A 12,025-nucleotide genomic window follows, 5' to 3' on the forward strand; every position below is an offset into this window, starting at 1 on the left:
GGAGGAGCTTGCGTGTTAACCTCCAACCAGAATGACCCCCCCCCCCTTAGACCACTTCTACACTTTTTATTTTTTAAAATATTTGCCACCAAATGCAGCTTAGACCAAAAATTACTAAAAAAAAAAAATAAATAATGAGAAAAATAAATAAAATTATAATTAATATATATGATCTGTTAGTAGTTGAAGACTTTGTTAGTGCAATTCTTGTGTTAGGTTCCTAGAGCAATTTTTTTGTTGCAGAACTATCCCCGGGATAGGAGTAGAGCTTTAAGTCGCACCGCCGCCCCCCACATTGGTTCCGTTTCATAAGAATCAAGTACAGTCTTTTAAGGAAATCTGAGGAAAAGGCCTTTTGTTTATAAAGCATTTCGAATCTGGATGCTAATCGAATTGGATTTGGTTTCCACCCACAAGAATTTTCAACGGTAGACTTTTGCGAAATGCGGATGCGGATGGAATACAATTCAAGGGCACATCGTTGCTGATTTAGTTTAGTTTTGATGGAAGACCATAAACTTGGAGTAATCTTATCTTATAATCGAGACCACCTAGATGTCTTTACACCACCCCTTTAAATCTCTCCATTCCCCGTAACGTAACACATTCCAAAGGACCAAACAAAAAAACAATTTTATTAAAATTTTCAAATCAAAATAATAATTATACTAAAGTAATGTCTAATGTTTAGCAAAACTTCTGAATGTACGCTCTTTGTTTGTAATCTTTTATTCGAAAACTAAATCATACGCTTAATTTTAGTACAAACAGCAAGAGCTAGCCCACTAAATGTAGTTCTAGTGATTAGCAGTAACAATAATATTTAATAAATATTATTTATTATTAAAAGAACGTGTAAATAAATGCCACTTCACCACCACTACCCTACTATCCTATTATCCTACTATCCTCTAATCCCTCACATCCTTCTTATATATCCTAGCTATATAATTGTATATCCAATAACAAATAATGGTTTTCGATGTACTAGTAAATTAGTCCTAAGATTTGTGACTTTATCAATGTGAGTGTCTTTAAACGAAACAACCAAAAATAAAAAATACAAAACAAACAAACAAAAAACATACAAAACGATATACGAAATCCTAAAAAGAGAATAATAAATGTTTTATGTAAATGTTAATTGCGAAGCGTGTTGGCTTTAATGATCTCTGAATGGTTTTATGGTCTTCCAAGTATAACTTGGCTAAAAAAAAAGTAAGTAAAAAGGTTAATTTGCATATTTGTTGTTCTTATTTTAACATTACAGGGTAGTTTCTTGTGTCAGAATGGATATTTTTAGAAGACTTGGACTATGAATAATTTTATTACTATTTAGGATGGGAGCTTCCTTTTGGAATTATTTAGGTCAATAGGCATTAAGCTTTTCAAAAATTAATTCTAATATATATATTTTTTATATTTCCTGAAAAATAAAACAAAAAACAGTCCTGAACCCCAAACCGCTTCAAAAATAAATAATTTCTTAAATACTTCCTTTATAATTTCTGTTTCTGCTTTCTTTTTAACTACAAAATTAACCATGAAATTATAAATTAAACCTTAAATAAAAACAAAATGATGGTTTTCTATTGTACAGAAATATTGCAATTTATTTTGTAGAATTAAAAAAAGAACAGCACAGTTCACAAATCTAGAATTTGCAGGCTAAAAAGTAAAAAACCAACTTGTGGGCTTAGGTTGGCGGCCAGTCCTCCATCTCCTTCCGGATATAGCCTCTCTCTCTCACTGCTCTCACACTATATAATATACTATATATCCTCCGGATCAAATGATTGATCTCTAGCTTTGGTTTCGTTTCATGTGTTTTTTTTTTTTTTTGGTCTCTCCGACTTTCTTCTTAATGACTCTTCCCTCCGCGAAGGCTTCTTAGGAGCTTCTAGGATCGACTTCTCTACTCGAAGTACCTCTTCTTGAGGTCCGGCGGATAGGTCACATAGATGTAGTGCTCGTTCTGACCGAGACCCGCCTCCTGTTGCACGATCTCGTGCGTGGAGGCGGAGGCACGTAGGGATTGCTGCGAGGAGCCCACATGGCGATGCCTCGTGTCCAGTGGACGCGGATGCGTATTATAGTGCCTCTGGGGCTCCGTGACTCCCGTTACCGTTACGGAACCACTGCTACTGGTGGTCATGGATCGTGCCGCCGAGCTACTTGTATAATCGCGTCGGTCTAAAATGTCCTGTGGGTAGGCCAGGCTCGTCGAGTGACGGTGCTGCAGGTGGGGATGCTGACCCACCGGGTGAGGCCGATGGTGCAACGGCGTGTTGGCGTTGGAGGAGCTGCTGCGCACGGCCCCTTGGGTGGGTGTGCCCACAGGAACCGGTCCCACTCCCACTCCCACTCCCGATCCCGCCACTTGACGCTGATCGGCGATGTAATGCCGTGGACTGTGCCGCAGATATTGCACCTGTTCCGGATACAAATCCCGGACGTTCTGTTGCTGCTGTTGCACTTGTTGCTGTTGCTGTTGCTGCTGCTGTTGGTAATAGAATTGCTGCTCCTGGAGCAACTGCTGCTGCTGCTGCTGTTGTTGTTGTTGTTGTTGAGAAGCTATCCCGCCGGCGTCCAGGTCGAGGTCGTGACGCGTGGCATAATCCACATGGTAATGATGACCCACTCCTGCTCCGGGCATGTAAATGCTCCCGCCGCCTCCGATACCGGAACTGTGACTGCCCTGATGCTGTCCGTAGTGGTAGTGATTCGCACTGATTGTCGTCTCTTCGGAGCTGAAATAGATGACTTGGGTTCGATCAATCTCAATGGGCCTGGCACACGCCGCCCGGCCAACACCCACACACACTTACTCGAACAGTATCCAGATGATGTAGTAGCAGAAGCATATCCCCGTGGAGAGTACAAAGATCAGGATGATGATGAGGCCCCAGGGAAAGGCGCGCGGCTCCAGAGGTCCGTCCTCCCAGTAGCGATCGCAGGTTAGGTACCAGCACACCGCCTTGTTCATTTCCTCTGAAAGGACACTAAATTAATCTAATCCTCCTCAAGGATGTAGGGAGCGATACCCACCTTCCATTTCCTTGAAAGCCTGATCCGTCATGGACAGCAAAAGTCCTCCGATGCAACTCCTGAGCAGCATTTCGCAACGGGTCTTCAGTTTGCTCAGCTCCTCCGGCTTGCAGTTGGCCCGGGCCTTGTTGCCATTGCCATTGGCGCCGGAGCCCTCTTCCGCTTTGGCCGGATCCGTCGCCTGACCACTGCCCTCCGCCTGACCACTTCCCGAGCCGTCCTCCGCTCCCTCCTCATCCTCGTCATCTTCTGTGTCGTTCTGCTTTCTGGAGTCCTGCGACGGTGTACCGCCGGCCTTCAGATGCGCCTTGCCCAGCTCCTTGAGCTTGTGGAGCAGCTTCTCGCCCGCGGACTTGGGCCTGGCCGCCGAACCGTCCTCCGGGGATGCATCTAGGCGAAGCGGATTGGCTGTGGTGGTGGTTGCACGCTCTCGGGTATGGTGGTAGTGGGAATGGGTATGTGGATGTGGGGTACGCTCACCTGCCGGCGACTGATCCTGACCTGGCTTGGAGTCTGGCGGTAATTGACGGTTTTGTACTTTGGCGGCACGCGAGGCACCCAATGTGGAAGTTCTGTTTGAGGATTTCCCAAAAAAAAAATAATATTAGAAATTAATTGGCTATAAGGACGACCATCAATTACCCACCTTGGTATTAAGCTCAAGTAGGCGGCATTCGCTTTGGCCAAGGCGGAATTTTGTCCCAAGGAATCGCCCCAGACCTCGATGTCCGTGACGATGTGCTGGTCGCCGAATTTCAGGCTCGAGGCATCCTCCGTCTCGAAGACCTCGCAGCGCATGATGTCGCAGAAGTCGGCCAGGCAAACGGCATCCTCCGCCTAAAGATTTGGTCACAAAATATAATAATTAATTATTATTTATTAAAAAATATTAAGGTTATTATGAGGGCTTCCAAAAAATATTGAAGTCTAAGAGATAAGAATTCTAGGTCCAACCTTTCAAGATAACCCAAAAAAATGATAGATTTCTGTCTTGAAAGTATTTAATAAAATTTAATAATTTAATAGTTAAATAAAAAATATAAAAAATGAATCCTCACCTCATTTATAATATGCTTGTGGCGTGTGTCGAAATGCAGATCCAGATGCTTCTCCTGATAGAAGCTCTTCCCACATCTCCGACACGTCCACTGTGTGGGTCGATCCCGCTGCTTGGCATCCTGTCTGGGGGCAAAAACATCCCGGAAAGGATGCAGCGGACACTCCAATGGTAGCTTCACCTAATAATAAAGATAATAAAATATTAATTTATATAATAATGAACAAAAAGAGTGACAATACCTGATGCTTGTCCAGAATTGGTGTCCATTTGGAGCGCACTATTTTGCGCACCAGCCGGCTGTTATCTCGGGAACAGAGCAACCTCAGCACATTCGTCGGCGGCCATGGTATCAGGAGCAGAAAGTAGACCAGTGCAATCTGAAAGGATATTTTAATTTGCCATAAAAAGAATGAAACTCCAGGAACTCCAACACGCAACTTGCCGGCTGGGAGGAAGTTGACCCAAAACCACCCTCCCTGTTTTCTTTTTTTTTTGTTTTTTTTTGGGTCACTTCAAGTTAAAGGGAGAACCAGCAGAAAATCGATACGTAAAATGACTTCGCGGAAGCGAAGGAAGTCAAAGGACTCGCTCATCCCCCCCCCCCCCAGGACCTCAGGACCCATCATCCCCAACCCGGGACTTACCTCGAAATGATGATATTTAGGCGACATTCATACTATGTATTTGTTGTCGCTTTTGTTTTTTTTGTTTTTTTTTTTAGGACTTTTGGTACGATTGCTTTGGCTTATTTGTGATTTAAATCCCTTGGAATGCTTTTTTTTCCTCGTTTCTAGGTTATGTTCTATTTTTATTTGTTACTCCAGCTAACGGTACTATTTCAAAGATGGTGGCGGGGTGGAGAATATTTATAAGGCAGTAGAGTTAAGATAGTTGAAAGTAATTCCAGTGATTTGCCGTTTGCAATTTCGGTTTCTAACTATCTGTAGAAAAATAAAGGTAGGAATGAGCTTATTCTACGACCGCACTGGTGAAAATTTTGACGCTCTCTGAAACAGAATTCGCCACTTCCTGTGCCGCTCTCTCACCAGCTCACTCTCTCTCTCTCCTTTCAAACTCTCCCTTTTACCGTTATCCTGCGCCATCTATCGACAGCTGTTCGAGTGACAGAGTTGCATTTCGATAAAGGACCTTCATTTTTTAAATTCTGATAAATAAAAATAAGTTTTTTAAAACTATAATTTAAATCAGTTGCTTTATTTTGTGGTAGTTTTTTTTTTCTTTTTTCGCAATCCCTTAAGTGTCTGGAATTGCAAATAGCGCTCTGGTTTTTTTTTTGCATCCTTTTCTATTTTACAAAATTCTAAACTAAAATTAAATTGTTTTATCGCACAACTTTTTGGAACAAAGTCATCTGCTGAATTGGGGGCGTTTTCCGGGTCCATATCGAACCGGAAATCGCCCTAGCTAGGCATATTAAAATACTAGGGTACAGCCGGCGAGCGCTCTGGGGCGATGGGGGCAGTTCACAGTCCATTGTAGATGCGATTGATGGATGTTTGGTCGAGTATTTTCTTTAGCGCTGAAATTAAAAAATAATTCATTAGTTAATGAACCAAAAATTGTATTAAAGAGAAGTAGCACTTACCTTCCTTGTCCTCCTCGGTGAGGTCCTTCTTGGGGAACTCCACATCGAAAGTGATGTACAGATTGCCCGTCAGGTTGTTGTTTTCAAAGTTTGGCATTCCTTCGCCCTTCTTGCGAATACGAGCACCCGGCCATGTTATCTTCTCACGGGTAACGGGCACTATGTGTCCGTCCAGGTGCTTGATCTCCATGGTGAAGCCCACGAGGGCGTCCTGCAGGCTAATGGTGACATTTGTGAACAAATCGTCGTCCTTGCGAAGGAAACGTGGATGCGGCATTTGTTGCACGCGCACTATAAGATCTCCCGGCTCGCCATCAATATGGGGCTCACCCTCGGCCACGAATCGAGTCTCCTGGCCATCAACCATGCCCTGCTCCACCTCGATTTCCAGAGTACGTTCCTCGTTGACCAACTTGACGTTGGGGCATTCATCGCACACCGTCTGCTGGATCATCTGGAAGCGTCCCGGTCCCAGATTACGGGTGACCATCTCCTGGCGGCAGTTACACTTGCGAGTGCCGGAGGCGGGCTTCATCACCGGCTTGTTGCGCACAATCTCCACAAAGTTGCCGGAGTACAGCTCCTCGAGGGAGACGTACATGTTCATAACTATGTCAGCACCACGGGGCGTGTCCTGCTGGTGGGGATCACCGTTGCCGAAGTGGAAGCCAAAGTCGCCAAAGAAGCTGGCGAAAGGATCGCCGCCATGATCCATCATTCCCTCCTTCTTCAGGCACTCCTCGCCGCACCGGTCGTAGGTCTTTCGCTTGTCGGCATTGGACAGGACCTCGTAGGCTGCTCCAAGGTCCTGGAACTTGGTGGAGGCATCCGGATCGTCCTTGTTCTTATCTGGATGCAATTCCTTGGCCAGGCGACGGTACGCCTTCTTTATTTCATTTGTGTTGGCATTTCGCTTAACGTTCAGAATTTTGTAGAAGTCTCTGCCGGCCAGCGCCTCGTCCACCAGCAACAGGGCCAATTGGGCCAGTATCACAAACTTGATCAGCTGCATATTATCCTTGAGTTGGCTTATCCTTTGTTTAGTGCCAGAAAACCATGCTTTTTTGTCGGGAGGGAAACTAAAAAACTAAAATGCTGGCAAAAATTTTGTCGTTGCTACGCTTATTTGTGTGTGTGCGTCGTGGGCTGCGCTGATTGGCTGCCACCGGCTAGCCAGTGTTGCCACCTGGCACCTAACAGTGACAGCTGATGTTAACAGTTGCTATTGTGAATGAATATGGTATATGGATTTTATTTTAGCAATCAGTTTTGGGTTTAAAAGTGTTTATTTGTTTATAAAGATTAAAAAAAAAATAATTAATTGCTAATTTGTAATATTATTAAGAAATATTACTATTAAAAATATATTATATAGTTAAATATTTAACAGACCTGTTAGAACTTAACAGGTTTCTGTTATTCTCCCAAGTCTGGTCACACTCTGTTTATAGATAAGCAAAATAAAAACGAAAACAAATAGTTTAATCTAATTAACCAGACCACCGCTCGCAGTCAGCGGCAGTTTCAGCTTTGTCGGCATTTCTCAGCCACCGAGGCTGGTTTACCTTTAATACCAAAGTGCCTTTGCCATTGGGGAATTAGTTTCCCTATATTTTTAGAACTGCTCCTACGCTTCAGTTCCCAGGTGAAATTATTTAAATTTAATTAAATATTGTCATTAGAATCCTTTCTTTTTGCAGAATAGATTGATAATCAAGCTGGTTAGATGGTCAGGTGAAAGGTCAACTTGGAAAATCGCTGTAAAAATTGCAAAATAAAAGTCAAGGTTGCGATATCCAGTGCAACGCAGTTCCAGTGCATTTGTGTGTGAAATAAAAAGGTGAGTAATTCCTCACTTATTATGTTTGTTGCTAATAAAGCTTAATAATTTCCCTTTGATGATGTCAACAGTTTGAGCTCGGATTGCGAATCAAGATCCGAAGTTCAGGGTTAAAAAACCCAAGCGTATCATACCTCACGTCCCTTCATTGGTCGGTACAGTCAGGCTGCCCTAAAACGTCCAAAAAGCTAATAAAAATAAACTTTCCAATAACTTTTTATAGAGGAATATAGAGGAAATTCCATAATTGGTTGTTCAGTATAGTCTATAATGCTTTAAAGTAATTAAATAGCAAAAAATGTTAAAAATAGGTCATTAATATTGCTCCAAAGTTAGATATAAAATACTTATCTTCTCATAAAAATGTAGACTTCTTTATATATAGAATTGTTTTTGTACTTTCCGGGCTTCCAATTGTTATCAGCCTCCGAACAAAGAAAACTGCATAGCCCAGCAATCACTCATTAAAACAAGGCTGACTCAGAACTGAATACTGAAAACAAAGAAATCTTCACCCATATTTAATGATATTTAATATTATAGACTTTTCGATAAAAAGTAAGGCCCCGTTTCTATTTAAATTGCAATATAGTAGCTATTGGCATTTAGCGATTATTGTTGGCTCAAAACACACTTGTCTGCCGGGTTAATCGGGCTTGTCAGTATCTCTCCTGTCCTGGCTTATCTTATCCGTATTGGGCCATAAATAGGAACCCCTCGAGCGCGTTTATTCGAACCAAAGATCTTGGTCAAGAGTAAACAACGCACGTTTATAGTTTGATAACTATATTGGCCCACTTATCTTATGTTTCAAACTGTCAATTATAGAAATTCCATTGATGGAGCAATATGATTTATTAAAAAAAAAGAGTAAGATTACTTACTTCATTCATGAAACTCGTTACAAAAATATTATCGGGAGATATATTTATATTGTTTTTTATCTGAGAGAGAGTTTCAAGTTTTTTGAACTCGAAAAGAACCTGGATTTTCCTGAAATTTTCGTATAGAAACAGCCTATTTATCAGGACTGAGGTACTAGATTATCAAAATCCGTAGATTAGTTGCCGTATAAAGTAGTAAACCTCAAGTAGCTCCATTTAAAGACCCAGTAAAAAATCGATGGCAAAACAGTATTGCCCTGGCAGCGGACGCATGCGGATGCGATAATTTCAATAGTTTCTCTCTCCTAAAGTGTAAGTTCTCTTATTTTTTTGCCACCTTACCGGGAGGAAAGTGCTACTCAACTAGACTCCAGATCTACGGATGTCTGCACTTGAAGTGGCGTGTCGTCCGGTAATCTTCCCGAGCTGTCAAGTCAGTTGCAACGGACATAGCCGTCGGATTAATCTTTTTCTTTTTTTTTTGGTTTGTCGAAACCCTCAAGCTGCGACAAAAAACAGCGATAAGTGATGTATAATTAGCTACTCGGCAGGGAGCCAGTATGTCAGGGTGTATTATAGGAAATGTTGAATAAAAATTCCTCGATAACCATATCAGTTTATTGTCCTTTTGATTATGCAACTCTGATTCTTTCCCTTATTTCAGATGCCCAGCAGTGCTTAGGAGAAGCCATTTGAATCCCTGAATCTTCCGATATCCATTATCCAACCACCATGTGCTGCAAGTGTTGCGGGGCAACTCAACGCAAGATCTGGGTCTTTGGCCTGGGATCACTTTTTATGGTACTCGGCATTCTCACAGTAGTCTTCTGGCCAGGTCTGGCGGATCATTTGGTGGAGGATGTAAGTATTAAGAACCAACAGCTATAATTTTTTAATCTTCTCTCCAAATATAATCCTTAGATAATTCATTTATTAGCTGAGAGATTAGATTATGAAATGCAGTTGATTTATAGACTGGCCTTTGCTTTCAAAAAACACAAACTAATGATTTCTTTTTCGATTCTAGGGCCTCACCCTGAAACCAGGCACCGATGCCTACGACAGCTGGTTGGAGGCTCCTATTCCCATTTACCTGAGCTTCTACATGTTCAATTGGACGAATCCTGAAGAGATTCGCAATCCCAATGTCAAGCCCAACTTTGTGGAGATGGGCCCGTACACATTCCTGGAGAAGCACAAGAAGGAAAACTACACCTTCTATGAAAATGCCACAGTGGCTTACTATGAGAGACGCACCTGGTTCTTCGATCCGGACCGATCCAATGGCACATTAGACGATCTGGTGACAGCCGCCCATGCTATTACCGCCACCGTGGCGGATGAGATGCGACACCAGCGGAAAATTGTCAAGAAGATCATCAACTTTATGTTTAACACCGAGGGTGGAGAGCTGTATGTTACCAAGCCGGTGGGAGAATGGATCTTCGATGGCTACCAGGACAACCTCACCGACTTCCTCAACCTGTTCAACACCAGTGCGATTGATATTCCCTATAAGCGCTTCGGCTGGCTGGCAGATCGAAATGAATCGTTGACCTACGACGGTCTCTTCACCATCCACACGGGCACCGATGACATCTCCAACTTGGGCCGACTGACTCACTGGAATGGCAAACCGGAAACTGGATTCTACGATATGCCCTGCGGTGTAGTCAACGGCACCACCGGCGATGTCTTCCCGCCCAAGATGAACGTCAATGATGAGATTACTATCTTTGCCACCGACGCCTGCAGATTCATGAACCTGCGACCACAGGGAACGTTTGAGAATCATGGACTGACAGCCACGAAGTGGGTGGGCACAGACGAGACCCTGGACTCGGGTGAGAACTTCCCCAACCAGGCGTGCTTCTGTGATCCGGAGAGGTTCGGTGACGAGTGTCCCAAATCAGGAGTGGTGGAGTGCAAGGCGTGTCGCGACAAGGCGCCCATCTACTCCTCGTTCCCCCATTTCTATTTGGCGGATCAGTCGTACATCGATGCGGTGGAAGGCATGAAGCCGGAGAAGGAGAAACACGAATTCTTCCTAGCCGTGGAGCCAACTACGGGTGTGCCTGTTCAGGTTCATGGTCGCATTCAGATAAACATGATGATTGAACCGGATGATGATTTTGAGTGAGTTATTTGAATTCCTTACCCTCCAAGGCTTCTATTAAATGATATTTTTGTTTAAATTCCAGCATCTATCGCGGCGTGCCAAAGGTTCTGATGCCCATGTTCTGGTTCGACCAGTACGCGGAGCTCTCCTCCGAACTGGCCTCCAAGGCCAAGGTAAGCTTTAACTTAAAAACTTAAATCTAATATTATTTTAATAATGATTCTTCCTCCCTGCAGTTGGCCATCAACCTGTCCAGCTATGGAGTCATCTTTGGCTACTCCTTGGTGGGCTTTGCCAGTATTTTCATCATCACAGGCGTCGTCCTGACGCTAACCAAGAAGTGGGTGTGTGAACCCCAAGAGGATGAACAAATGATAAACACCATAGACTAGGTGGATCATTGTTATGAGTAGTTTTTTTATTAAGCAAAGCCAAAGTGCCAGGACACGAGTTAACCTTCCTAGTTCAATCGGATAGTCGTCGCGTTATATAATATGTAAGAGATGCATTCGTCTTGCATTTTGTGATAGCCCAAAAATAATCCAAAAATAATCTTAACCCACAAAACCGTCTATGGTACGTGCAATATTAACACTTCCCACGAGATTATAATTGTACTATTTTATGTACTTTTCAATTTTCATTTTATTTTTCAAAGATAATTTTTTTTACACAACTCAAGGACTTTTTACTTATCGTATACAATTGTTGGATGCTTTCAACGATTTGCTTTTCTTTTCTTTTCATTTTTTGTTTTTTTTTTAATATAAATGCATTAATTCAATGTTACAATGTTTTTTTTTTTGTTGTTTGTAAATGAATAAATTAAAGAGTAAATTATATATGTACGTGTATATATAATATATATATGTTTATTTATATATATTTTTGTATATGTAAGATATATGGCAAAAAATTTAACATTTTCTCAAAGATCACATTCCTCAATTTAGCCATAGACTTTTAGTCGAGAAAAATCTACGCAAATATTTGTGACATTCATTAAAAAAAACTCGAAATCATTTTTGCACGCACACTCACATAATTTGTTTGTCTCGCGGGGGGGGTTAATTAAACATCATCGAACAAAAAAAATCAAAAAATTAAAAACATTGGATAATAATCAAAAATAAAAAACAAAATCGCAAAACTTTCTCTCGCTTATCTCTACGGTGGGGGGAGTAATGGGAATATAAATTTTAATAATTTTTTGTTTTTTTTTTAAGGGGCGGGCAAGTCTAGGCACTCTTGAAATTCTTTAGTTCCCTTCGACCAGCAACCGTATCGGGTAGAAAAATATGGTTTACCGTTTCGTAACCGTTTCCCAAACCGATACACTTGCCGGCCCGATTCGTTGTGTGTGTGTGAGGGGCATTATTGCCGTACGTTTCTACAAAAAAAATTTGCATAGTTATTTGTTCTTATTGATGACTAAAATAAAGTTGTAAAAATAGAATGTTAAGTTTAA

The 12,025-nt window shown here is 42.1% G+C and overlaps 3 protein-coding genes across 8 annotated transcripts; 1 reads left to right on the forward strand and 2 right to left on the reverse strand.

Annotated features, from left to right (window-relative positions):
- Positions 1–1,585: 1,585 nt before the first annotated feature.
- Positions 1,586–5,184, reverse strand: LOC6503359. 4 transcript variants are annotated; one of them, XM_014904894.3, is made up of 8 exons: positions 4,753–5,182; positions 4,348–4,485; positions 4,107–4,286; positions 3,695–3,885; positions 3,529–3,620; positions 3,049–3,438; positions 2,829–2,991; positions 1,586–2,750 (listed from the first exon to the last, which is right to left on the reverse strand). In XM_014904894.3, the coding sequence occupies exons 1-8, from the start codon at positions 4,777–4,779 to the stop codon at positions 1,916–1,918; spliced, it is 2,016 nt and encodes a 671-aa protein (XP_014760380.1). In that variant the 5' UTR covers positions 4,780–5,182; the 3' UTR covers positions 1,586–1,915. The 4 variants fall into 4 exon arrangements, with proteins under 4 accessions (XP_014760380.1, XP_014760382.1, XP_014760381.1 ...); XM_014904896.3 differs by having other exon boundaries at positions 3,049–3,456; XM_014904895.3 differs by having other exon boundaries at positions 1,586–2,763; positions 3,049–3,620; positions 4,753–5,184.
- A 118-nt stretch (positions 5,185–5,302) lies between these two features.
- On the reverse strand, positions 5,303–6,887 carry LOC6503358 (dnaJ homolog shv). Its single transcript, XM_001965330.4, has 2 exons — positions 5,715–6,887; positions 5,303–5,648 (listed from the first exon to the last, which is right to left on the reverse strand). Exons 1-2 carry the CDS (start codon positions 6,724–6,726, stop codon positions 5,593–5,595), a joined length of 1,068 nt encoding a protein of 355 aa, XP_001965366.1. The 5' UTR covers positions 6,727–6,887; the 3' UTR covers positions 5,303–5,592.
- Positions 6,888–7,139: 252 nt separating this feature from the next.
- On the forward strand, positions 7,140–11,597 carry LOC6507403 (protein croquemort). Of its 3 annotated transcripts, none has more exons than XM_014905128.3 (6): positions 7,140–7,359; positions 7,415–7,554; positions 9,103–9,299; positions 9,466–10,574; positions 10,640–10,730; positions 10,794–11,597. In XM_014905128.3, the coding sequence occupies exons 3-6, from the start codon at positions 9,171–9,173 to the stop codon at positions 10,947–10,949; spliced, it is 1,485 nt and encodes a 494-aa protein (XP_014760614.1). In that variant the 5' UTR covers positions 7,140–7,359; positions 7,415–7,554; positions 9,103–9,170; the 3' UTR covers positions 10,950–11,597. The 3 variants fall into 3 exon arrangements, with proteins under 3 accessions (XP_014760614.1, XP_014760613.1, XP_001965367.1); XM_014905127.3 differs by having other exon boundaries at positions 7,420–7,554; XM_001965331.4 differs by lacking the exons at positions 7,140–7,359; positions 7,415–7,554 and adding an exon at positions 8,694–8,750.
- Positions 11,598–12,025: the final 428 nt, after the last annotated feature.

Source organism: Drosophila ananassae, chromosome 3R (genome assembly GCF_017639315.1).
Source record: "Drosophila ananassae strain 14024-0371.13 chromosome 3R, ASM1763931v2, whole genome shotgun sequence".
Lineage (NCBI taxonomy): Eukaryota > Metazoa > Arthropoda > Insecta > Diptera > Drosophilidae > Drosophila > Drosophila ananassae.